We start from the raw sequence: 27,968 nt of genomic DNA on the forward strand, positions 1-27,968 counted from the left end.
AATGACGTTACAACTGTAAGTTCTATCTCCACATATTCTAAAGTCAAGTTGGACATACTTGACAGTGTTTAACCTGATATGCTAATTTGACGTCGTTTGGCGCTACAAAGGCCAGGTCATGGCTTCAAATTTCTGTATCTGTTTCGTAACCATTAATATTTCGTATAGCCTGTGCTTGATTTAGATTTTGTAGGTCTTAATTGGCTTAAATTTGCGCAAATAGAAATATAAGTCCATCTGTTTACCGTGATTCGAGCGCTTAACCGAGTTGAGGGTCGCACGTTCAAGCTACTACTCCATTGCTGGCAGCCGCTGATAGTGATAAAAATGTACTAGATACCTAAACTGTATTGCATTGATTATGTACAATATCATTTTCGCTTTCAATAGTACCGTTAACAAACATTTAGCTAACCTTCAAAGTATGTAACTAACAGTCAATTGTTTAATCAATTAAACCAATATAAACAAGCGAAATTACGTCAACAGCATATTGTGACTAACAGTTATTTGAACTTAATATTTATTTGTTATTTTGATTCAAAAATTTGATGACAATCGGAATTATATTCAATTTCAATCAACGGTTGCATAGAAGTACGATATGTATAATGACCTTGAAAACATAGTTCAATATAGACTCCTAGTCATAATTAATTTAAACGTTCTTATCTGAAACCAATTACTCCGCAGTAATCTCTAGGTAATAATCACCGGCTTAACTCCCAACAAGACACGCTTCAGGAGAATGATGGCCAGTCAGTAAAGCATAGGCACCAAAAGTAGAAAACCCACTATAATCAATGGTAACCTCAAATTCATTAGTTACCTTATGACACTATAAGAGAGGGAATGTACTTGGCGTTTTATGGAACTAAGATTTTAAAGCTCATTACGATTGAGTAACGTTGTAGAATTATGTCAATGAATCTACAATTCTATATACTACTAGCAGACTCGGCCAAGCGTTGCTGTGGCTAAGGTTTTGTTTTATTACTTAGTAGTAAACTATTTAAGGGAAACAATAGGAGAACTTATGTGAAACGTTGGTTCTTTTAACACAGCGCCATCTGTTAGAATTGCATCAAATAATAAACAAATATTTGCAATAAAATAATATTGCGACTATAATTAAAGATCTAAGCTATCCTATCACTTAGGTTGGACCAGACTGCTCACGGTGTGCCATTTTAATTTAAAATCGGTTTAGTAGTTTAGAAGTCCATTGCGGACAAACATCGTGACAGGAGATTTATATATATTAAGATTACATATTTAAGAACATTTTAAATCTGTTATACCTGCTAGGTATATGCTAAATTTATATTGATGTTATATTCTTGGGTGTCAGTGATTTAGAAATATGAAAGCGTGACGTGAAGTAAATATTTTTAATTAATGAATAAATTAAAGTTAACCTGACCTAATTGAAACGCTATTTGTATTGTTTAGGCAGACACAAAAACTAAACAGTTAGATCTGGCGGTATTTGTCATTAGCCTTAATTTAGTCGAAGGAAAGTGTATATATCTTATTTTTGAAGTTATACTTCTTTTGGCGCGATGGACAAAATGGAACATCATTTCACTCTCATCATTTTTACGATCCGCGCGCACACCGACACTTGAATTCTACATCGTAAAGTTAGGTCTAGGTGGCATGAAAATCGATAACTATGTTCAAGTTGTATATTCTAGTATTTTTATTAAATCAATTCCATATACGACGGTGATAGTATTTACTAATAATTTATTAAACTGATTCGAAGAAACTGTTTTGAGTGCATTTATGGATATTATTTTATTTATTTATTTTATTCAATTGTCGGTATGTGTAATTTATTTACATCGTTAATTAAAAATTATTACATTATTATCTGAAAAATATTTTTTTTCTTTTTGTTTTATTTCTGGTATATTAACAAAATGTATGTATAAATAAATAAATTCTATACATGTTTTTCCATACGCCAAAGAAGTATAACTTCTAACGCGTGTACATAAGTACACACACTCTTTTTTAATCTCTTTATCTGTTCCCATAAAATTTCTAACAATCAGCATGGCGAATGCGCCGAGATGTATATTTAATCATTTTTAAGCAGACGGTATAACTTGATAGCACAAACACGATAAAGGCATATAACCTAATCTCCGTGAATTTACGAACACTCAATGTTTTTCTCAGTTGTATTTACGAGTTTGCGTCATTCGCTATTTTGCGTGATATGAGGTAAAATATTCTTCTAAGTACATCTCTATGTAATTAAAATGTTTAATCCTCTGGTTAAGAAACTTTATAAAAAGTTCAGTGGTGCTTTTGTGTTGAGTGCAAGTTTTAGGAGTGATTTTTATGTATGTTTCTTGATTAATTTTTGAAATTGAAAATTATAAAATATACCTGTAATTTCTACACGGCAGCATGAGGTCATTGATCAGACGTTGAAGGGCCAGACAGGGGGTGGCAGGAGTCCTTAAAACACCTCTGCACCATGCGCACCTGGTCATCCGACGGGAGCACCGATTGCACCATACCCCACCACACCATGGGCAGACACAGGGTCCGCAGCACTGGAAATATACAAAAAAAACTTTATATTTTCAAAACTTTACATGTTCCTCTTAATTTTATATGCCAGTTTTTATTTAGTCAAAATATATTTATTTATATATTTTATATGCTTTTACATATGCATCATCAGCATATAGTATTGTCACAAACCTTAAGGCTTTATATATTATCTAATACTATAATGATTTAAATTTAACAATTGAATCACGCAAGAGTTACATAAATTGTTGCTAAATAATACAACCATATTTTAAGTATTTTTGGTGCAATATCAATGCAGAGTGGTAGCGAGACTGACATACATAATGCACGCTACCCTTTCCGACAGAAATTAAAGCACATACGGAATTGGTCGCAATTTTTAGTAGATTAAAATATGTACTAAACTTTCCTACATAGTAAAAGGCAATTCCTATTTAAGTATACTTGTTATGCAATGAAGTTTTAATTAAATGTTTATTAAAAACGAAAGGTAATTTATAGTTGGGTATTTAATTACGTTAATACTTGATTTCAAAGTGTATTAGAGCACAGCACAGCGACGATACACCGCATCATAATATTATTAAATTTCGAAGCACGTCTAACTTGTATTTCAGAATTTGCATAATCTTTATTATGACTATACTTTCGGTGTATTTGCTTCAAGTAGTAAACCGAAGATTATGCTGTGATTTTCGATCCTACGATGTGAGTTTGTTGGCAGTTCCAAAGCTTACAAATTAATTGTTTAGTGGTCAGCCGGGAATTGAACCCACTACTGTTTAAGTATCGCATGGCTAACTACTAGGTCAAAAGATTTCCTAATTAATTAGTTAATTAGAGTTTACGTAAAGTGAGAATATTGCGTTACAACCACACTACAGGTCTTGTGTAATTCATTATTAACAAAACGAAGAAATTATTCAACTAATATATATATTATTTCTGTTTGATTTAAAATACAAAGTGTTTTTAATAAATAAAAAATACATCAAGTCTTATCTGTAGCCAAAAAAGTTTCTGAAAAATATCGTGTGACAGACACAAAAAATAAAAGATATTTTCCATAATTTTTTGCTCACAATTATTTTGAATGCTTTGGCTGATAACACGTCCGGCCGGTTTTTATATTTTAGTAAAATATATTAAGAAAAATATTTAATTCTTAGTAAAACAATCTTTTGAAATCGGTCCAGTATGTTGTATGTAACTTCGTTAAAAACAGAAGAAACAAATCTTTATGCTCATTAAACATTACATAGAAACATGTAATCTGCACTTATTAAACAGACATAATTATGATATTAAGTGTATTAATTTTATTTATTGACACTTCGTTGCATACAGAAATATAATACAAATGACATAATTATATGAAAAGCACAACTTAACATAGGTGGCCTTATCGCTTTCGAGCGATCTCTTGAAGGCAATCACAGTGAGAAAAAATAATTTAGATAAGGTAAGCAAGAAATGCAATTATATATAAACATCTTTTCTTTCCTAAAAACGCCTTTTATCAAGGCTTAAAGGGTCCGGGCGACAAAAACTCCAAGAATATTTCTGGAGTTATTGTCGCCTAGTGATATATTGTTTTATCTGTATATCTATTAATTTGATTTACCTGTAATGGCTCCAAACAGATACTGCACTCGGAATATCTTGATAGTATTTCATCACAATTGGGACAGGTGCATTGGGCGGAATGCCCCTCTGATTGAGTTTCCAAATTACTCTCCACTAATGGAAGGGATTTATCTGAAAAAAATATTTAAATAAGCCGACATACTAATTTCTGTTAAGTGGTCAAATTGTTCATACTATTAGTGTTAGTAAACTTGATTTGGACAGTTGAGTAGTTATAAAACAAGTTTGTGATACTTATAAAAAATATTATTTTTTACCATTTCTCTCTTCGAATCGTATATAAACGATTAAGTCAAAATAAAGTCATAGAAAAAAAGCCTCAAAAATAAAGTATGATACGTCTTAAGGCTTTATATTCGGAATAAATAGGCTGCGATTACAATTAACGAGACTGTACGCGTCATTGGTTACAATTCCCAAAGTGCCTTTCAATCTGCTAAATTTATTCACGGGGCAACGAAAAAGCCTTCTCAAAGTGCGAAGGCGATGTTTATTTAACTACTTATAATGCAACAACAAGGTACAACACATGAAGATCATGATTCAATCAATATTTCATTTCCATATCAAGATTGACCTTAACGACACCTTACAGATATGTTTAATAAGCGTAATTTAATTACTGTGAACGCTCGGTTAAATATAACGGCCTGGAATTGTAGATGCATTCTCCAATAATTTCGCAAGGCAAGTAATAAAATAAATGATTATTGTTAAATCTCTCTGGGATTGATACTGTCCATGGGCGGTATGACTAAAGATCAGATGACTCTTGCCCGATTGCCCTTCTATATATATAAAATTATATATAAAATCTGCTTTGAGAATTTTGAAGACAAGTTATTCTTATATCTTGCTAACGTTGACTATATATATATATGTTCGTTATATGGAAACATGTGCGATGTTTATGCGTCGCGTGCTGCAACGTCGTGCACGTGACTATAAACCATTTATTAAGTTAGCATGTATCATATACTGATCTGATATTGTAAAATCAACTTTATTTAGATGTACTTACAGTTCAAATGAACACATAGGTTCTTATTACTTAAGGATTTATCAGCACTTATGTCTGATCTTGTCTGAGTCGTTCATTAACTGTAAATAGTTGCGATATAAAGTTTATTTTTATGTTAGTATGTAATCGATGTATTAATGATGTAAGATTTAAACTATTATTATTACAAATTAAAATACTTTATCTTTTGTTTAATATACCGAAAAATATTTTTATATTTTTTTGAACTACGAGTTTTTTTTTAAAGTAACAGGGGCAATGAACACTCACATTGCGAAACGGCTCGCAAGTGCGTTGCCGGCTTTTTAAGAATTGGTACGCTCATTCCTTGAAGGACCCTAAGTCGTATTGGTTTGAATAAATAATTTGGTTTGCGGCAAAATACTTATAATTTTAACAATAATATTATTACATTTTACCAGTTCAAGGACCATAAATTAAATAGTTAAACGTAACCATTACGTAAGTAGTTTAAAGTAAAAGGCGTAGCTGGTTATGAAGACTAGACATACGTTTGTTCTCATTCCTAAGTTGTTCATTGATTACGGAAAATTTTCGTTTCATAACATATGAAAATAGACTCGTTGTATCGGTATGCACATATAGTTTTTGCAGCAATCATGCAAATTAAATGAACAAAAATCAAGTTTTTAAAGGTTATACGTATTGTTTTAAGATAAAACATATTTTTATTATTTTTTGGTTACTTACGCAACAAGGTGAAATATGTTGTTTTTATCTTTTGGAATAAATTTCTGCAATCTCTACAATAATTTTACATTAAACCTTAATGAATGTTCATTAAATTTAATACAACTTAACATTCATCACGAACCCACAAAAAACACTGACGCCAAACACACCTTAGGCGAAACAACCTTAAAGCTCTGAGCCTCAATTTTCTGTATCTGTGTCGTGAACATTAATTTTTATAGGGAATTTATTTAATAGCGAAATCTTAAATGTCATTGCTTGTGGCGTCCATGCGTCGGGTTGTCTCTCTCCCTAAACTATGGCGAGGTGGCCATGCGTCATACTCGTGAACGGGTGCTTCTTGTGGTAAGTGGTCGGACATGAATTCGTGTATGCGGTGATGTTAGTTGTTTCGACTATGTGTTTGTGTGTTGTTTCCACGAGAATGTAAGTCAGCTCCTATTTCACTATGCCTATAGACGACAAATCTTTGTTTTTCAATTTATTTTATTATGTATCATTAATTATTTAAGATGTCATGTGGAACATAGTGTATATATACAATGGTTGCAGCTGCTAACAAACAATGTTTAATACAAAAAACTGTGGCGGAGAGTTTATTGCCAATTCTTCTATTACTGGGTTCTCTTGGTACTAGGCTAACACTGTCTTGGTAAAAATATTGATACACCGGGGAACCTTACTCTAAATACGAGTTCCAATGTATAGATATACATTGTCATATGATAAGAAATGAGTAATTAAAAATGTTTAATGAAACGTCGAAATGAAATGTCTTCAAAACTAAAAAAAATAATTTCCTTTTGTACTTGACGTCATCAAGTGTATTTTCTGAAAAATATATTTTACCAGTTTACAATAGCGTTGTAAGGGTCCTACATGTGTACTAATTTTTATATATGCAATTTGGAAGTTTTTTAAGTCCGACTCCACTTTGTTTTGCTTGTAGATCGAGTTGATCTAGTCTTCTGTACTTGAAAGTATATTTTTGTGTGTTGGATTAGTAACAAACCCTTTTAAGACATTTTTTTTATTGAACAGGGGGCAAACGGGCAGGAGGCTCACCTGATGTTAAATTATACCGCCGCCCATGGACACTCTCAATGCCAGAGGTCTCGCGAGTGCATTGCCGGCCTTTTAAGAATTCATTATAAAAATATATGTAAAAATCTACGACAAAAAGTTCTACATTGAATTAAGTCAGCTTTCTGTTGAAAAGAAACTTTGAAAGCTCGAACGTCCTGTGAAGGAATTGAAATAGATTAGGAAAGTCTTTCAGTAGTTAAGCTCCTAATAGTTGTAACTTAATCTTACTTGTTATAAAAGTTAAAGATTGGTTCAATGGTATATAGTACCGGAGAACCCTAGAGATTGCGAAAGGGACCAATCTGTTTTTATATATTCTATTAATTCATTTTTAATTATTACTATGTATGTTAAGCAAATTGTAAATCTGTATTTTGGCTGTCAGATATGTGATGTCAACATTAAAGGTTATTTGTTGCTCTTCTTGCACTCGTTTCTGTAATTGAATTCACCAATAGTGTAGAAGTTTTATTAAAAGTCCTGTCGACATAATTGGCCTATTCAAGTAAAAACTTGGAACCACCATAAAGGGATTTAACAATTAGCCTTACAAACATTAACAGGTAATCAATAATGAATAAAATTATCCCAAATTGTATCGTATAAGAAATGTTATGTATGTTAGCAGATAATTGGGGTTTGCTGATATGTGGTGTATGTTTATTTGTCTTCTTTCTGTTTCTGTTATAGTCATTTTTCTGATAAATCAATAGTATATGAAAATTATAAAACCACCGCCATATTTGTAAGAATAAATTAGCAGCAACAATTACAGCGGAATATGTAATGGAAACACCCTCTCAGAACTTAAAACTGTCGGTGTTGCGCTTGGGCCTATGGTTTGTATCGATGGCACTTCCATTTGGAATGTTAAGATTTGTACTGCGCAACATCAAGAGTACAGCAGCACTACACAACGTCAGGATAATACCGATCCCTATATTTTAGGTCACTATTGTGCAGATCACCAGCTCTGATACCCATACCATCACCTACCTATGAATTATGCACCTGTGCTCCATTTTGCAATATATATATTGTATAAACACAACAGTTAACATAAATGTTTTATAACAAAAAACAATTATACTAAAGATGTAGCCAATGATGGACCTAATATATAGAAAAATGTGAAATACGAAAGGTAAAAATCAATAAAAATTATTAAATACATTTAAGTAAGTCGAGCCCTATGTAAGCAATTTCCAAAAATTTTATAAATAATCCTAAAACGGATTAAAGATCAGTTATTTATAGCAAACGAGGCTGGTATGACAAAAGCATTTATTAACCTAAATCCTTTTGAGCTTACTACAAAAGCGCCTAGGAAAAAACTAAAGAATTTTTAAGTGTATTTGAGCAAATACTTGAATGAATGGACAATTGACCGATTTGTCGACGAACGGTACTTAACGGTTCGGTCCCGAGTCTTCGTTCATTCACTCATGACACACTGGTTTTCCTGTGTGACGTCATAAAAATGGCTGGTATTTCAACACTAAAAATTGTAGGTTATCTATTTTTATATATAATAAAAAAGCATTTATAAACTTTTTAGATCTTGGACTAAATATTATATATCGGTTTCGTAAACATTTGTTATTTTCGAATATGAGCCTTGTATGCATAGGCCGTTTTGTATCTAAGCCGATTTCCTTACGATTTTTTGCTTTGCCATACAAGCGAATGCAATGCTAGAAACTCAGAATCTCTATTTGTGTGTAGGCGGGGTTCGAATCTATGACCTAAGGATTGAGAGTCGCTCGCGGAAGTCACTAGGCCAACACTTCACACTATATATAAAACCAAGTACTTTTTTCATTGAATCATGTTTATAAATCTGATTATAAGAATTAAAAATTATGATATATTTGCCAAGATACCGTCAAAAAGGCGTGAGTAATTTTCGTAGTAAAACATGTCATTCATGAATAATTTTGTAAACAGATTAGATCATCTAATAACTATTTTTATCTACCAACTATTACCAGATTTTTAAATATAATTATGTTTATTATTTTATGTTTGATATACCTAACTCTATAATTTCTGTTCATGCTTGAGCTATTTTTACAAAAAATAATAATTATGTTTTGATGTACCTCTCGATTATATTAAACAATGTAAGAATTAGTAGTAATAATAATTTGGCTTTAAAATATTTCAGGTTGTATTAGATTTAGTTTCCGGTAAAACCCGTGCCAAAGATTTGATTTCAAATTCTATCCCTTGTTCTTTGCCCTTGATTCGAGAACTGGCAGAAAATGCTTACTTTGAAGCGAGAAGACCTGCGTGGAAAAGCTGCTCTCTTTCAATGGCACTAATAACTTCAAGTATCTCGGATGTACTGTAGCGAACACAAGGGAAAGAGGAAGTTGATATCCGGATTCAAAGTACCCTCCGTTGTAGTGCTCTCCACAAAATCTTAGCATCCAAGCAAACCAGAAACTGAACTCCGGATTTACAAAACGGATGCGAGACTCGATGGTAATCATTACAAATTCATTTGTAGCTGAAAGAAAAGTTCTGTGGAAGATTCTAGACCTCACAAGGAGAATGGAAGCTGGAGAGTCTTCTTTCGATCAATAGCCGATCCCAACATTGGTGAAGCTAAATCAGAAAGACTCGGTTGCCCTGGTCACATTGACAATGCCAGAAGATTGAAGTTAAAAAAGAGTTTTCACTGTATAGTCCGGCCATCAGCAGGCCCAGATATCGCTGGATGTCGTCTAAAAAGCCCTACGCGTTTGTCCGATTGGCAAGGGTTGAGGATGCGCAAAGGGTCTTTGAGTGCGCAGCGGCAGCGCAGTTGTAGTCAATTTCATATGTTTCTTGCAAAATTATATCGTGCGAAGTATGAAAATTATACCCCATATAATTTGCATGGCCCATTAGCGGCTTATTAGACCTTGTAATTATAATAAATTATTCATAAAACTAATCCTTATTAAAAAAAAAAATATTGTCTTCCGTCTTATCAGCCTTCATAACATTCAGGTCGCTGATCTTATCAAAAGAGCAGAGAAAAATTAACAGGTAAAGAATAAAATGTAAAGTAATTTTTTTTTAATAGGAGGCAAACGGGTAGGAGGCTCATCTGATGTTAAGTGATACCGACACTCTCATAGCCAAAAATGCGTTGCCGGCCGATAATTTACTTACGTATGTACTTTAATATTAAAAAAATATAATTTCCTTAAGGATACATAAATTATATACAATAGGTATAAGACACCGAAAAAGAACTAAACCTTTTCAGTATAGTGAATATGCAAGTGGGAACATAGTGTCAAAAAATTGTAAAACACTGAAGACTGGTAATGAACATTATATTAGTTAAACTATTTAGTCTTGTAGAAAATTAAGTCAACATAATATTAATTATTAACCATAATTAATATTAAAAAGGCTAGATTGTTATTCACGTAACGCACTCTCTTTTGTGAAATATATATGTTATAATATTACATAGCTTCAATGCATTAATTTTCTTTAAACATATGTATATGTATAGTAAAAGTACAAATATGTTATGGCATTGACATAAATTCTCACTTCCTCTGTCGTACCATTATTTTCATATTATTGTTCTCCTTGTAATTTTTTATCTCAAAGACATAAATATACGTTTATTATTTTTTTCGAAAGTAATTGTATGTACTGAGATAATGTTTTTACTTTGAAAAATAAACGAAATAATGATCTTTAATAAAACATAACAACCAGCTTGAGTATTATGCCTGGACTATAATAGAACTTGTTATGTTGGTGTCAAGATTTATTTAACAATGCAGATACATTCACAAAAATGTTGTTTTTGAATAAATAATAAGGTTCAGTGCATAAGCCACAGAATTTTCGTACGAACCTTCTATTTCAACATTTTCACTGCTAGAAGAATCTGAAGTATCATCTTCTATCTTCTTCTCGGTCACTATTGTGACGCTGTTCTCTCCACAATCGTTGTTCTGGGACCTCTTGTCCGTCACAGAATGGAACTGTAAACAAAGCATAATTTAAATAAAAATATTTACTCAATAAAAATTACTGAATAAATTTTAAGAACGAAGCAGCAACACACATTTATTAATAACTTTTACCTTATGCAAGTAATTTGTATTTTATTTATACTAAATCGTAATTTTAAAAATTAAGTTATTAAGTTTAAGTTAATTCGCGTTTAATCTTTTAAATTTTGACAGAAAACGGGGAATCGATTGGAAATACATTATATACTTCTGTGAGAGTACCTATGGAGATATAATAATTTTCAGATAAAATAAAATATAGATTTAATATGAGTTAGTTTTATTTTATATTAATGTGTTGTAGTATAATTATTAAACGTGTTTTAATTGCTAATGATTTTAGAATTCAAAACCTGTTTTATAATTGCGTTCTAGTTATTCTATCTTATAATATTACAAATGTCAAAGTGGCGCTCGCAAAGTCAAAGTATTTACGAGTAAATTTAGCAATTAGGAAAAACTTTAATTGGTGTTCAATCATTTCGATAATGATAATCATTTGCATATGGCGTCTTGACATTTGTATATGGTGGATCAGTTTGTTCGCTAAGCCGAGTATAACTCAATAATTATAATCAAGAATAACTTGACGTCAAAATTATCTTAAGCGATCCATGTCATGTTATAATTTTATTAATGTTCTACTCTCAACAGTGTCAAGACAAAAGCTTCAACACGTCATATATTTCTTCATAGCAAATAGAATCGCTAACGCGAATTATATGAAGTAGTCTTTAGTTTCGTGCGTACGTGATTTATCGCATGGACGCTTAGAAAAACTCTAAAATCTAGAATATACTTCAAGTAATTACTATTGAACTATTTTTAGTATAAAGATTTATTATCTTTGAGTGTTGACTTGAGTTCAATTAATTTTTATCAATTTATGAAAATTGGTTAGGTTTTTGTACGTAATAATGGAATCCTGCGTACAATTACATTCAGGATTCTGGCCTATATTTAAATATAGTTTTATAACTGAAATCTTCTATACAATTTTCATCGGTCAGTATTTTAAACGGAAGAAAAGGGTTTGAGATAGCTTTGTTTTCATTAGGTCTATTTAGTGTTATTTAAATGTCGTATATAATTCATAACGTCTGTATTTTTCTATCGTCTTTAATTAAACACTTCATCTGTTTAATTTTCAGCGCTCTTCCTGCATTTGCTAATAAAATCCCAGAGGCTCTTTTATCTCTGCCTTTTAATAAATTTAAGAAATGTATTAAAGAAAAGCTGTGTAAAAAGGCTTACTATAAAGTTATTGATTATCTAGTTGATAAAAGGGCCTGGGACTAGTGCTGGGCAGGCTGCCTCTAATTAATTTGATATATTTGTTTTAAATATTGTTTGATGATTTGCTTTTTTAAAAGAGTACCGAAAGTTTTTTACGCCGGCTTTTTCTCTCGGCCTACACCCTCTGTCTTTGCCGATGAGTAGGGATGCCTACAAGCTTGAATTGATTGACGTGGAAGAAGTGATACCTAGAAGATCTTATGTTCCAAAATAAACGTATTTTTATTATTTTTTTATTTTTTGTGTGTGTTTAAGACGTTTTAATTCCGACATGCGTAGTTTGTACATACGCACTTTTTATTTTTCAGAAATAAATATTTTGCCCTTATTATTTTTCTGCCACGAATTAAATAATAACATTATCAAGGCTACTTTAATACAGATTTAATAGATACGATTATACCTTTAAATCATCGTAAACTTACGCTGTATTAGAATGTATAGGCGAAGGTTAGTTGTGGTCATTGATCTTACCTTACCTTTGACCAAACAATGGTTAGTTTTTGTTAACTTCAATTAATTCGTATAATAAAGGTAGATTTTGTGTGTCAACAAAAAGCATTTTTACAGCTAAAATTTTTTATGTTTTGAGCCATAAAGTATATTATTTTGGAAATTGTAGTTTTGTTTACATCTAAATATATAAAAATTATGCGTAACGTTATAAGCCTGCTATGGACTCCTAAATTACTTAACCGATTTCAAGCAAATTTTCACACCGTATGCAGTGTGATCTAGCTTAAAAGATAGAATTGCCTACACACATATATATATGTATATATAAAATATTATTTACATATATATTAAATTCTCATGTACGTGTGTATGTCAGTTGAGTCCTCTTGAACGGCGGTACCGATTTGAAAGAATCTGTACCGCCGCCTGTAATTTGAAATCAGCCCGAAAGATGGCGCTGCAGTCGGCACTTTCATACTGTTTAATATTCTAATCGCTTGAAATATTATACAGGACAACGTCTCTCGGGTCCGATAGTATACTATATTACTAATAAGAACAATTATTTTAAATTATTTTCCATTCTGTTTTTCATTCATTAAATATTAGGTACATTTATGACTATTTTTACGTTCGTTGATTTTGTATAATAACGCAACAACTTAGGGTATGTAATCATAGTACATATGCTGATCTTGATTTAAGCATATGTAAAAACCTATTCTTATAAATAATGTATATATGCCACCATCAAAAATGTCATCATCCTCACGTAGATACAATAGATCAAAAGCTTGTTATCTTTATCATGACCCATTAAAGTATTCTAGGTATTTTCCTCACAAGTCTCTAATAACAACCTGTTACTTGTTTCCTGGTAAATATTGTTACGTAAAAATATTTTTTAAACTTGTTTTTACGGTTTATGTTAAATTCTAGAGAATTATTGAATTATTTTGTATGTAAATTATAAGAATAAAAATGATACGATAATATTATTGTAACTAAAATAACAAGACAAATCACCGTTTGACTAAAGTCATTTGTCCCTTTTCATCACAGCGTTAATACAATTTATCTGAAAGTGACAAAAGAGTACTTTAGTCAAAGGAGTGCATAATTGAGTCCTTTGAATGTTTTATTATAATAATAATGTGTTATTCACCTTGTCAGTTTCGTAGTCTTTGGGTACTTTTTGTTTATTATGTATCCTGTATCAGTATAGTTTATATTTTGTTCCTGTTTAGTTATTTTTTTATTCTTAATAACTATATGTAATGTGTATTTTTGCACTTCTTGCCTACCTTATGTAATATTTTTTTCTTTACTCACAGTACAGTGGTTGCCTGGAAGAGATCGCTCTAAAGCGATGAGGCCGCCAATTATATTGACTAAAATAAAAAGTCCCGTTTGAATTCTATTGTATTAGGTTCTTAGTAACAACGTCACCGGCTATTACGACTATCGGATTTTACGACCAAATATGAGTAGTCCCTTCGATGTCGTTCTAACAGATTTTGACTGTAAATGCTTTTTATTTAACAAACGACTAAAAAAATATTGGTAATGTTTATTTATTTTCATGAATGGATAAAGTGGTGCTCAAAAATGGATAATATAAAATATTATTTCAACTAACAATTTAACTTCCATTAAAAAATGTTCTTATACATTATTTAAAAAGTTCAAAGTTCGTTGATCCAATTAATATTTTTAATGAACTTCTCAAATAGAAGGGTCATGTAATTTGCCATCGAGTTGTATTTTTGTTGAATCCATTTCAATATTATTTGATTCATTTTTATCTTTCTCACTTTAATATATTTATCAATTTCGTCTTAAGTCTTGAATAATTTATAAAATCATATTCTCTCAAATGAATATTCATGGTATCAAAGTCTCAAAATTATTAAATGTTATTTTTCTATTGCCCTGTTCGTAGAAATAAGATGTTTTATAAGATATAAAAATAAATAAACATTCAGCCAGGGCCTCAGATTCACCGTTCGAGCGATTGTTAAATACGCACATAGAACGTCCATTGGTGCACAGCCCGGGATCGAACCTACGATCTCAGGGATGAAAGTCGCACGCTAAAACCCTGGCTAGGCTAACACATGTAAGATATTTAATAGTAGTATCTTCAGTCAGTCGCGTCGTTCGCGGAGAACCAGGAAATTATATGAGAGCTGCTCTAATACATTTTGATAATATATAAGAAGACAGCTGGTGGAAGCCATTTTGTTGTTGAGTACACCCTAATCACCCAGGTATAAAATTACAAAAAGCTACATAAAAATGTATATTTTTAAATATGTTCCGTCGTTTGAATACATAGCAATAAACCAATCACATATATTAGCTTATAAATCGTATTAATATAAACTTTACATAATATTAAATATATACGGCATATGATCTGGGGCATTAAAGGAGGGAAACCAAATTACATAAAATTATGACTTCAATATTTTATTAGCAAATTATCTCAATTATATAGACACCGCAATTATTACTTCCGAAACTCAGTTTATTTGAGCATTTAAAACTGTTTCACGTTTCACTCGTAACTCGTAAATTTAACCAATTTTTATATTTTAATGTAAAGTGTTAATAAATAAATAAATAAATAATTATTAAAATCTGTTCGAACCAGTTTATTTAAACAATATTTTAGATACATAGGTTGAAGAAGTTAGGCTCGACTTCAAGCGAAATTGCGATTGAATTTATTTATTTATAATGCTAAAATAATACTGCAGGCCTCAGGTCTTGCCAAGTCTGATTTATCAATCTTTTCAATATTGATTATTAGTAGAATAATCAATATTATACATATAAATAATTTAAAAACATTGAGTGCTTAGTCTAAAAAACTTAACAAATCTTGCTAGAGAATTCAAACGGGTGATATTAAAAGTTTTGTAATTTGTTCATTCGTACTTTTCTCTATTTTATTTCTGAGATTTATTTCTGAAATTAATGTTAATTATTTTCCTTTAAGGAAGGGTATATATAATATGTAAATATGTTAAAAATAAATTATCGTCTGCTCACGCTTGTTATGCTGTTAATTACATTTTATTGTTTTTAATTCCGTCTATATCACATGATTAAAAGTTATTTTATAATGTGTATTTTTATCATAAGTTAAACATGAGTTTGGTTTATTTCAGGTTAAAATTAGGCATAAGAAATTGTATGCAACAGTACTGAGCGTTTTATAAGACAGTTTTTGCCACGCACCACCAATTAGCTGCCCACTGAAGTATTACCGAACCAATTTGACTTAGGGTTCTAGAAAAGAGCGTACCAATTCTTTTAAAGCCCGCACCGTACTCGCGAGCCCTCTGGCATTGAGTGTCCAAGGGCAACGGTATCATTTATGAGCCTCCTGCCCGTTTGCCCCCTGTTCTACTCACCTGATGTAAAGTGCTCAAAAAGTCGAAGTCGTGTGTCAGGCACAGGAGGCTGATCGCTTACTTGTAGATTGTAGATTAGTAGTAGATTGACAAATGATCATGAAACAGATACAAAAATCTGAGGCCCAAAAAAAAGTTTTTACGATTGTGAAGGGAAATTGTAATATCCATTTTTATATTATTTTCGCACCAATACATTGATTAGCGGATTTGCGGAAATGTGTCTAAATCTTTCGCAGTCATATGCTAACTCCTCAAATCATATCAGTATCAAATTTATTAGCAGGGCGATGAATAAATAAATTATTGGAATATTCTGGTTTGAAGTACCGGCCACGGCTATATGGCATGATCTTAAAATGATTTGATCACGATTTACTTACTCAAACACTTTACTTCTACAATCATAATAGAGTAACAATATCTTATATAAACAGAGATTTATATTCTTTATCAAGGCTGTTTGGAGATCCGTCATACACATATCCCAATGAAGATGCCTAAATTTTTATAATGGCAAGTCGGTGATCAGCCTTTTGTGCCTGACGAGCGTTTCGTTTCGTTTCCGTATCAAAATTTCATCAACATCAACTTAATGGTTGGAAGTCTTCCACAATCTATTACATAGGCGTATTTTGCCTACTAGGGAACTGTAGAATCAACTCCCGGCAGGCGAATCAAACTATTCATAGTCAGATTGTAGGCCTCCCTCAAAAGCCGGCAACTCACCCACAAAAAATGCATTGTGATGCCTTTTATGGGCGTGCCATAGGTCTGTTTGTTGGTTTATGTATATAAATAATAAGCCTTAATTAAAAAAAATATACATTTTCGCTTCAAGATACGTTCTATGGGGAAATAATTATCGTTTTCCCAAGGGAGTTTGAATTTTCCATTAAGGAAAATTATATTTTATTTGTTTGAAATTTTCGTTTACAAATACAGGTTCCTTTTAACCGTCCGGTTTGTTGTGCTGATTTAAGTTAATTTAAATATATCTTTCATTACTTAATTTATTAGGTGTCTTTTCTTAATATCTATTATTGGTTTAGTATAATATTAAGATTATTTATAATATATATTATATTTACTTACGTAAAAGTTAGTGCACATTAACAAATACATACAATAGACTTTAATATACAATTACAAACTAAAAATATATCTAATAACTAGCCTTAAAATTTAATTATTAAAAAATATTATTAAAAGGAGTCCCTTTAGGCAAGGTTCCGAAGATACTAGCAGCGTTCCCCCTTTGAATTGCTAGACTAATTCTTTGTGCGAGGTAGCTGCCAGCTCTTCGTTCTCCTGTGATGTCGACTAACCTTTCTGATAATTCCCTAAAAAGCTTTAATGCGCTAGGACCCCACGGACCAAGGGTCTCGACACCGAATGGGACAAAATCATATTCAGAGCCTAGACCCCTGTATTTGTAGACTTTAGCTTTTTCATATATATTTCATTTTTTTATATTTTATGTTAAACTAGCTGACCTGGCAAACGTCGTCTTGCCAAACTACTACCTTTAACTCAGCGCCATCTGTTAGAATTGTATCAAATAATAAACAAATGTTAATGTTATCGTAATTTTAGTAAGGATGCCTATTTTTTTGAAAATGAAATATAGCCTATGTCACTCAGGAATGATGTAGCTTTCCAACAGTGAAAGAATTTTTCAAATCTGCCAAGTAGTTTCGGAGCCTATTCAATTCATACAAACAAACAAACAAAAAATCAAACCTTTCCTCTTTATAATATTAGTATAGATATGGCTAGGCTTAGTTGTCATATTTTATTTAATATTATTAACTTGTATGTGAAATGTTTATGTTTATTATCTATCTAACAAATTGTTATTAAAATATAAATATCGGTTTAGTGCCAGCTAAAGTTGACGTGGGACGTCTCAGCTTTAGCTAGTTTTTTTATTATAGCCCCATATTTTATAGTCATATGCTATAAAAAAGGCATTTTAGTGGCTGCGTTGCGGGCCTTTGTGTCATCAAGGTGATGCTGATGATATGTTGAATTTAAATGTTTAAAATAATAGTAAATTTTCGAGATTAATTTATATCAAAAATACTAAATTTTATTTTGTAATGTAATGATACGTCTCACGCGATTTTCTTTTATATTGAATGATATTTGAAATTAAGAAAAACTTGTAATACGCCACGAAAGAACTCTCACATAAAAAAATTAGTACAATGCTTAAAACATTTCGAATGCTTCACAGAAGTCATGGTCACCGGAATTAATTTACGTTAATTGAATTACCATAAACTAAAAACGACATAGTTTTATAATCTCTGGTTTTCAATAGAGGTTCGAAATTTGAAATTGCGTCTTGAAATTATTTCGTGTGCGTGAAAAAGAAATGACCGAATCTTTCATACGTAAGAAATTTTGTCTAACGGATTACGGCAAAACCTTTCACATAGAGTTATATATTTGTTTTAGTTTGAGATAGGATTTGGAAGATTTTCTTTTAGATACTTTCACAGTTATATTAATATATATTTATTATTTCCCATATTGCGATGTCAATACACGTGGTTAGCCCCGTATTGGACGTTTTCTGTGCCTACATAAGAAATGTTTCGCCGCGAAGCAAACCCTAGACTACATGCGATGTGCGATCAGTCACGTAATTAAACCCATATAAGTTAATTTGTTTTGGTAATAACTTAAAGGTCAACAAGGTTTAAATATTGTAGAACAAAATAGCTCATTGTACCAGTCGAGGACTTTGTATGACTTAGTAATTTAAACTTTATTACAAGTGAATAGAGCTTCATCTCCCTTGTGCGTTAATGACAATGCATCTTGCGTAATTGTCACCTCAAGATAGGCAAGGAATTTTTGCATTAAGAGACTGCATATTAAATACTATGTATGAAATACAAATATAACCAATCTTCAAACATAATATTTTATATATTTATTACTATATACATAAATTGTATGCTTGCATAAAACACTTAGCATAGTGTCTAAATGTATGTACAAAGTCTGCCTAGGCTAGGGCCGTGTAGACACTTAAGTCCGATTTTGGTAATCGCCTCAAATAAGAAAACCTGAGCGAGTAAAACAGCCTTGAGCAATTTAATGAAATAAATATGACGTTGGAACTAAACCTTAGTCCGAATAGGCATTTGTCTAAATCTAATGTTAAAATATAGTATGACATGACCGGTCAAGACTTGAATTTCTCTTAGTTTATTAATTAAATGTTTAATATGAATACTATTGTAATAATCATTTATTCGATAACTTTTTGGAGATTTTTGAATAAAAACTTTGTTCCACTGAGTAATTTTTTGAAGTGAAAACTTCTTTAGCGGCTTTGTACACTTTTTTTGGAATGGGTAAAAAATGTTAGGACGCGTGACCTGATCGAAAATTCGTAAGACGGATGGAGAGTAGACAGCTGGCCCGGCGTATTTAATCTAATATTACATTAAATACGCCGCGTTGTCATGTTTATGAACGGTAGCGCAATAAATAAATATTGTATACCACCACATAAATGATAACTACTTTTAAAGTGATAATTGAAGCAATTCGTGCAAAATTTTTCCCTAATCATTCCAAAATATCAAAAATGCACAACGTTAATTGTATTCAAGTTTTCACTTCTGCACCTCGATTTTTATAGAACAGGGGTGAGGCTTCACCGGTTATGTTAAGTGATAACACTGCCCAGGGACACTGTCAGTGTCAGAGGGCTCGCGAGAGCGTTGCCAGCCTTTATAATTAGTACGCTCTTTTCTTGAAGGACCTCAAGTCGAATTGAATCAGAAATACTTCAGCGGGTAGCTGAATATAACTACAGAAACAATTATTTAAAAAGCAGTTTTTTTGACTTATTATTTATTGAAAATTATTTATACATTAAAAGCTCACCGATTTTCCAAGCAATAACATTTTGTATTCCCTCCGCAAACTTTTGTAGTCCCCGCTGCCAGAACTAGAGTCTTCATAAAATGCCACGTATTTACGCATATTCAGCGTCACTTTCGAGTTTAGTATTGCGATAAACAGTTTAGAAATCCCTATAACCGATTCTATTGTGAACCGACAAAAACATCTACCTTGCAAAACCGTTCACAATTCGGCGGTTTTTTCGAGGTTTTAGACACGACCAGTCGAGGTCTAGTAATGGAATCGACTAAATATTTGGACAGATAAAAACTATGAGAACACTTAGGAAAAGTCATTCATTGTTTGAAAGACAATGCGTTATTTTGTCTTGCGGTTTTAAGGTTGCGTATACGCAGCGACACATGCTTGTTAACCTAATGTAGTTAATAAAAATAGAAGTGGTTATGTATAGCCTTTGAAACCAGAATTTGAATATCCAATAACCAATATCGTAGACAGCATAGTTCAATATGCGGTTAAACATATATAACAACCAAAATATAGACTTGTATTCCTTATAAGGTGGTCTTTGTATAACAGTATATAGTTTCGAGGACGATGAGTCTTTCACTAGATGGTTGGTGGTGAACTTCCACGTGATCTTTTGCCTTCTGTGTTATCAAACACGATCAGTTTCTCAAGTTCGTAGTAATATGACATAATTTGCTGTCGTCATATGGTAAACAGGTAATATGCGGAGTTGGGACAGGATCAATGTATTGGTGCGCTCTACGGAACCTACAATAGTGATTCTTCTTCTTTTACTCCCTCTCCATTACTAGAGCTTGGCCTCTCTAGAAGAGTGTCTTTTCCTGTGCCAGAAGCGGCAACTATTTCGCAGTCGCCAATAACCGTCCATGCTCTCTGCTTCTACCAAAATGTGTAACCTGGATTTTATCCATTACGACTCAGGTACTCAACTTTCCGTCGTTGTATATAATTTACGACATTCCAACTCGTTTATGAATACGATACAAACAAGTTCAAAAAAGTTCAAAAATAAATTTTAATTGTATTTTTTATACGATGACGCAGAAGTAACAAAGCATTTGATACTGTGTCCAACCCGTCTTAGCGACTGTTGCCTCATTTACATTCGCCTTTACACGCACACGTGACGCACATCCCGTCTCATACCAAACACTTCCGGAAACTGAATGAAACTCTTTGTTTACAACAACTCTATTGTTTACGGAAACTACAAATATCGTCTGTTAGAAATGTAAAATTACTAGTACAAACCGAAATATAACTCATAGGAATTCTTAATGTAATGGTTAATTAACTTTAGCGTAAAATATTACGGGTTAAATTAAAAATAATCAGCAGTGCTACGACCTTTTTAGGCCTCAGATATATCAACCTCCTGTGCCTGACACCAGCCGTCAACGAGTCGGGTCTAAGGCCGGTTTCCGCACGATGTGTCTTTATCGTTTGAGAAAATGTTAAATGCGCACATAGAAAGAAAATACATTGATGCACAGCCGGGGATCGAACCTACTACCTCAGGGATTAAAATTGCACACTGGAGCTATTAGGCTAACACTGCTATTTATGGGTTAAATCAGTCTATAAATAAATATTTCATTTGTGTTTTATCGGAGCAATAACCTCAATGATATAACATCATGTCAACACTTTGTTATATAACGATAATGCTTTGAAGAGAATAACAAACAATGAATTTAGAAAGATACGCTTTTATATACGTATTTACTAAAACCATTTAAAATCAATTAACGTATAATATATAGTTTATGTATAGTTTGCGCGTTATCGGTAACTGCAGTCACAACAAAATATGAATGTTCATACTATGTTAATAATAATTCATAGCCGCTATCCTTTATCGTATTATGTGTTTGTGTGTGTGTCTTATGTCTTCGTGTGTGTGTTTCATGGCTTACGTGATATGTTGACTTTAGGGTCGTTTCCCTAAAATCTTTTATACATCGTACATAGAAGAAAGTCTCATAGAAAAAAATCCAATTGAGTTCGGTTTCAAATGGGTTTTTTGCTATGCGTTACAAATCTCTGAAGCTTTATAAATATTTAGACCGTTGTATTAACTTCTTATGATTCTTGCTGTGCTCATTTTTTGATTACGAAACAGCTCTCTCTTTGCAGCAAAAACTGCTTCACCACTATGTGGAAGCCGCTGATGTATTTTCGAACCAATTTGACTATGAGTCCTTCAAGAAAAGAACGCACCATTTGTTAAAAGACCCTCAACGCACTTGCCAGCATCACTTAACATCGGATGTTGTTCGCCTTCTTATTACATAATTTAAAAAAAACAATTTTAAATACACACACGCTAACAATATTTGTTATTAAAAGTATCATTAGTTTATCTTAATGGCTCATAATGTGTCCTCTTGCTATTAATTGGCGCCAAAATGATCGGAATATCTTTAATGTGACTTTTGAAATAGTTAATAACTGCAATCAAGAATAAGTTAAAGCTGATTTCAAAATCTGTGAGATAATAAATATCGATATAATTTTTTTGAATATCAATAAAAATATTTTAAAGATTCACTGTTGGGTAGTATTGTCCCGTTATATCATGGCCTGATCTGTGTCAGGAAGATTCGTTTTATAGTTTTTTTTTAAGATAAGCCTTTTATGCCTTCCAAGCCAGAGTAAGCAATATTTCTAGGAATTCAAGGAAGGAGGGAATTAGCTTCACGGTCGCGCTATCCTCACAGCTCATTTCACAATTCATATTTTGTCCAAGTATGTCCAGCAAAAGTTTAACAAATTATTTATTATTAAATAAAAATAGCCTGTATTCTAGTACACGACCTTCGACATACCTACTCCAACTTCTTCCTGACCTTCTCTGTTATTTTCCTTTTCGACGCTAGCTCTTTAATTTCATCATTCCTGGTTTTAGTTTGCGTCCATTCTTTTTCTCTTAATTTTTTTATTATGAACGCCCAAATCTTTATTTCTTTGTATGCAAGATTGCGACAGACATGTTATAATATTAATGCTTCAAGTTCGATGACCTAGGGGATGCTTATGGCAAATATAACGGGTCATGTTGTGCTGTTTATAAGTTTTATAAAAACCATATAACCGTTAACCAATAACGTCATTCGTTGTGAGATTACTTACATCTAAATAACTTGAGAGGGTACAAAAATAATGTATAAAATGTAGGAAAATTAAAAAAAATCATCAACCGATTATTATTATAAACAAGAGTCTGAGGTGAGACTTAGCATGATCAATGGCTAAAATTCCAATATTTTTTGACGTCTGGGAGTGACACTTAGTTATGTCTAGAATCCTTTAGCGCTGACAGCATTTTATTCGCAGTATTGCGATACCTATTAGATAAGCGAAGAAAGCACTATCTACCAGGCGCCATCTTAATTTTTTTCATTAGCAACAGACTTGAGTCGTTTATTATTTTACTTTTCACTAATTATTATTACGCGTAATGAGACATAGTATAATGCTCTAAAGACTTTGTTGAACTATTTTATGATGAACGCGCCCTAATACAAGATGTCCAGACGATTATTTCTGGACCGCGTGAGTCAGTTGGTGTGTCATCAAATGTGTTTACATCCCAGTTCCGGTGCATCCCGATACATTGAATGCTTTTAGCTTGTGTATCCTATTGCCTAGACAAGATAATGCGTCTTTACAGATACCGCAAAGGTCGGAGATTTTTCGTGTTTTGTAAGTAGAAAATTAAAAAAAAAGTTAATGAAACTAATAACATGTTTTTATAGAACTGAGGGCAAACGGTCTCACCTGATGTTAAGATGATACTGCCGACCATAGACACTCTCAATGCCAGAGGTCTTGCGAATGCGTTGCCGGCCTTTTAAAAATTGGTAGGCTATTTTCTTGAAGGACCTTAAGTCATATTTAACTACTAATTTTTATTTAATTTGAGGAAATCTTCACATTACTTCAAATATACAAATGTATAACAATCTTTACAAAGTAAAAAAAACAGTAATTTCCCACCGTTCACGCATATCTTTTTAACTGCTTAACAACAAGTTAAATGATAATTAAACCTTGATATTCGAATCATATTACTAAATTGTTACAAACATCCGCTGATGTATTTATATTCTGTGTTGAAACTGTTTAAAATTCTATCCTAGATAATATAATCCAAACTGCATACATTTACGTCGAACACCACTTTAGGACATATATTATGTCCTCATTAACATACAATGCACGAGACCATAAATCAAATTTTTTGCTTCCTACTATTTTATTACAGTCAAAATTTAAATTAAACTATAGAGGCCAAGGCTGTACATTTTGTCTCTTTCTTACGCGGTGTCCTGCGTAAGCGACGAATACAACCCGACGCGACGCTGCGAACGCGACCAACGCAATCAAATCAACGGCATACCCTACTTACGGCCTATGTGACAGTCTGTCTGTTTTAAAAGTCTATATTTTAAGTATGAATCGTTTCATATGAATAATAATAGCAATTAACTAAATCATGAGAGTTACGCCCGGAGAGTATAGCCAGACGCACTCTCTGCAAAGGTTACGTTGCATTCATTCGTTACATATACCAAAAATCATTTCATTCGCTAATATTCTATTGTTGTACGAAAGTGGTTAATATTGAGTAAGCAATAGGGAAGGGAACACCCCGATGGCCGAGGAACCGTACATTAGCAGAAGAACGTTTTATTGTTTATTTAATTTCTTAACTGTGGAGTATTTCAATGATCTTTTCATTGATTTTAAAGCATTTCCTCATAAATATCTGATAATAATAAAATATACAATACCGTATGTATATACAATAATAAAAATAACTATTAAATAAAATATTAATAGTAATAAATTTTAAACAAATGTTGGTCCCTGTGGCAGTGTAGGTTTAACGCTGACAGCATTTCCTGGCTATATTGCGATACTTATTCGTTCAGAGAGAAAAGCACCAACTTTGGGGTGACCGATGCTATGTACCAGGCGCCAACTTAAATATTTAATTAGGGCCTGTGCATTTGAACCCCACGGCCGAGTAATCCCTTTGGAGTAGATTCTCTACTCCAAAGGGATTAAAATTAAAGTTGGAGGAAAAACTCATATATTTGAGCCGTTTATTATTTTTCCAAGATAATGAAGTAAACTTTAATTTTGTGCGAAACTTAATAGGTATGGTTATTAGGATAAGGATTACTATCATTTATAAACATATTATAAAGCAAAGGTGGACGCGAATAACTTCGGTGTCTTGTCTGGCGTTTGAAAATCGTCTATATTATAACAAATAAGATTACCAAGCAGGCTATAGTGAGACATAATCTATCAGAAACACTGTCTAAATTCACAAGAATTGTTATTTATTATATAACGGTTTTCCAGTATAACGGCTTAAGATTTCTTATTTATTTTAATATTAATATGTTTTCTATTGCATAAAGTTACTGTAAGAATAAGGATTCAATTTTATTTATTTATTTTTTATTATATATTTAATTTATTTATTATAAACAATTTCAATTAAGTATGCTATATTACTGGTAATCAATTTACACATAAAAATAGCGTTATAACTACTTAGCAATTCGCTAGTTATAAATAATTATATTATTATGGTTGATAAAGTCTGGTGCAAGTGGCAGCGTTTCGTAACAGACGGGTTCCGAAATCTCCGGCGCGGTCGATTGCGTGCAAACTCGTATAGGATTTACTAAGAAATTGAGCAATTTACAGTCACTTGGTGACTTCGACAATCCTCATTATATTTATTTATTTACACGTACGATGCATTTATAGAAAAACAATAAACATTTAAAATTTGTTAACGGGTGGCCTCTCGAGCGATCTCTTCCAGAAAAAAACTAAAAAAATGAACATGCAAGCAGCCCAACCACATCTTATAAAACCAACTAAACTGTTGTTTTTATAAACTAAAGACTAAAAATCTAATCTCATTCATTCATGAATTGCGATGCAATTGAACGAATTGCGTAAGACGGATGAGCTGTAAGGTGGAACTTGCAAATAGCATCTATTAAAGGAGTGTAATAAATAATAAGGACCTGAGAATTATAATCAATTTTAAAGATAAGATGAAGTTTTGGGATTAAAAAGAATTGCCTATAAAAGTTGAAGGAGACGGGCGTCACGTCTATATAGAATAAGAATTCAGACATATGGTCATATATGCCCTGTTTTAATTTATCCATACAAGAAAAATGTTTAGTTTACATCTCTTAATATAAGTATTTGTATGCACCCTTTTTGAGAAAAAGCCTGCTCCATATTTTTCGATTACTTTTAGTCTTGAGCAACATTAGTAGGTACAGTTGTTCCCCGCTAGTTCTATTACGTCATCTGCCTATGTTTTCTTTTCTCATTCATCCTTTTCCAGTAGGTGTTTCAAGTTTCAATCTTTTATCCTGCTATATCACCATCCATTAACCCATGTAACCAATAATTGCATCTGTAAGTTTTGTGTTATTACGAATGTCAACATTTTTTTATTCTTCTCACCTTCAAGATGCTTCTTTCTTTCTTGCCCTTAAGTTTTCTTTAATACCTTTAATTAATTGGCTAGTACGTATTATACGTAGCTCATGTATTGCTATTTACATACATACATTCACATTAATAACGCAATTTTTATAATCATGATTACGAATATCTGTATTACTATATTTGTTCCTCCTGAATAGCACCGTCGGTTTTTTCAAATGCGTGTTTACATTTCACAACATTTCAATTATGTTTGACATTTCAACCTCATACCTGCTACACAAAAACAAAATTTGTCTTTATAGTTGACCTTCATACAAATTGGAGTTGTTTAACTGGTTATTTATGAGGCTTCTTTCGATACACCATCTGTCCCAGCTTCCCACAGGATATCGTTAATTACTTCCACCTGGCTGGTCCTGTTCTTATCCACATATAAGTATTTAAAAATATTTAAAGTTTTTTAAGGCTCCGTAAAAGTAGTCCTAAATTTGAACATACAATAACTAATGTTTGCTTTAATATTTTATTTGTAAATGAAACCCTGTATTGCAAACCCAAAATAGAATGCAAAACTTGTTTTGTTTTAAATATCATACGAGCCATTTACGATCACCGAGATAATAAGTTTTCTATTTTCGAAATGTAATTTTTTATATATTTTGAAAATCGAGGTAATCATAAAAATATTTTATTTGTGTATGAAGATTTCGTATTCTGTATACTTTATTATATAGTAATGAGATTTATGTATAAAAGTGTTCTAAGATGTGTGGTGTCTATTCTCATCACAGCGAGCACAATTTGACAGAAAGAGACGAAATTATCATTTATTTAAATAAGTGCAATAATATTAGAGAAAATGGGCTGATAATTTAATGCAAATATAGGATATAAACAAATAAGTAAGTATTAATATAAAGTTTAATTAGTTAAGCGTTTAAAGATAAGTTAATGTAAAAAATTATATGTAAAATTAATTTGTAGGAAATGAAAGGCTTTTTTATTTTATTTTATTTTTTAATATGTATATTTAATGTAATGCAAAAAACTAAAATGATGGTGCGTTGGATGGATCCAACAGCATTACTCGCTCAACAGTCGATAACACGTGACGTCATAGTTGTTGCCATTTGTCCACTCACAAACTCAGCAAACGCAACCTCTTTCGTCTTTTGTTTTTCACCGACAGGGAGGCTTTTCGACCACTGGGCTTACAGATAAAGCACAAGCAATTTAGACGGTAGAGTTATGTAATGTTTGACAATACCGATAACCTAAGTACTCATAAAATACAATATGTCATATTACATGTATAAGTAATACATGGAATAT

At 32.0% G+C, this 27,968-nt stretch overlaps 2 protein-coding genes across 5 annotated transcripts in view; one reads left to right on the forward strand and one right to left on the reverse strand.

The window, feature by feature from the left end:
* LOC110995397 (adenylate cyclase type 2) overlaps positions 1 to 27,968 on the forward strand; it is a 118,301-nt gene that overhangs the window by 49,797 nt on the left and 40,536 nt on the right. The gene's annotated exons all lie outside the window — the stretch shown is intronic.
* The window catches only part of LOC110995398 (E3 ubiquitin-protein ligase SINA-like 5), a 37,956-nt gene that overhangs the window by 2,101 nt on the left and 7,887 nt on the right, over positions 1 to 27,968 (reverse strand). Inside the window, exons 2-4 of the mRNA XM_022262555.2 lie at positions 10,890 to 11,019; positions 4,178 to 4,311; positions 2,401 to 2,570 (exon numbers count right to left, since the gene is read on the reverse strand). Of these exons, the coding sequence (XP_022118247.1) occupies positions 2,401 to 2,570; positions 4,178 to 4,311; positions 10,890 to 11,019 (434 nt within the window). The remainder of the gene's footprint in view (positions 1 to 2,400; positions 2,571 to 4,177; positions 4,312 to 10,889; positions 11,020 to 27,968) is intronic.

The sequence above is a fragment of the Pieris rapae genome, chromosome 4 (genome assembly GCF_905147795.1).
Source record: "Pieris rapae chromosome 4, ilPieRapa1.1, whole genome shotgun sequence".
NCBI classification, from domain to species: Eukaryota; Metazoa; Arthropoda; class Insecta; order Lepidoptera; family Pieridae; genus Pieris; species Pieris rapae.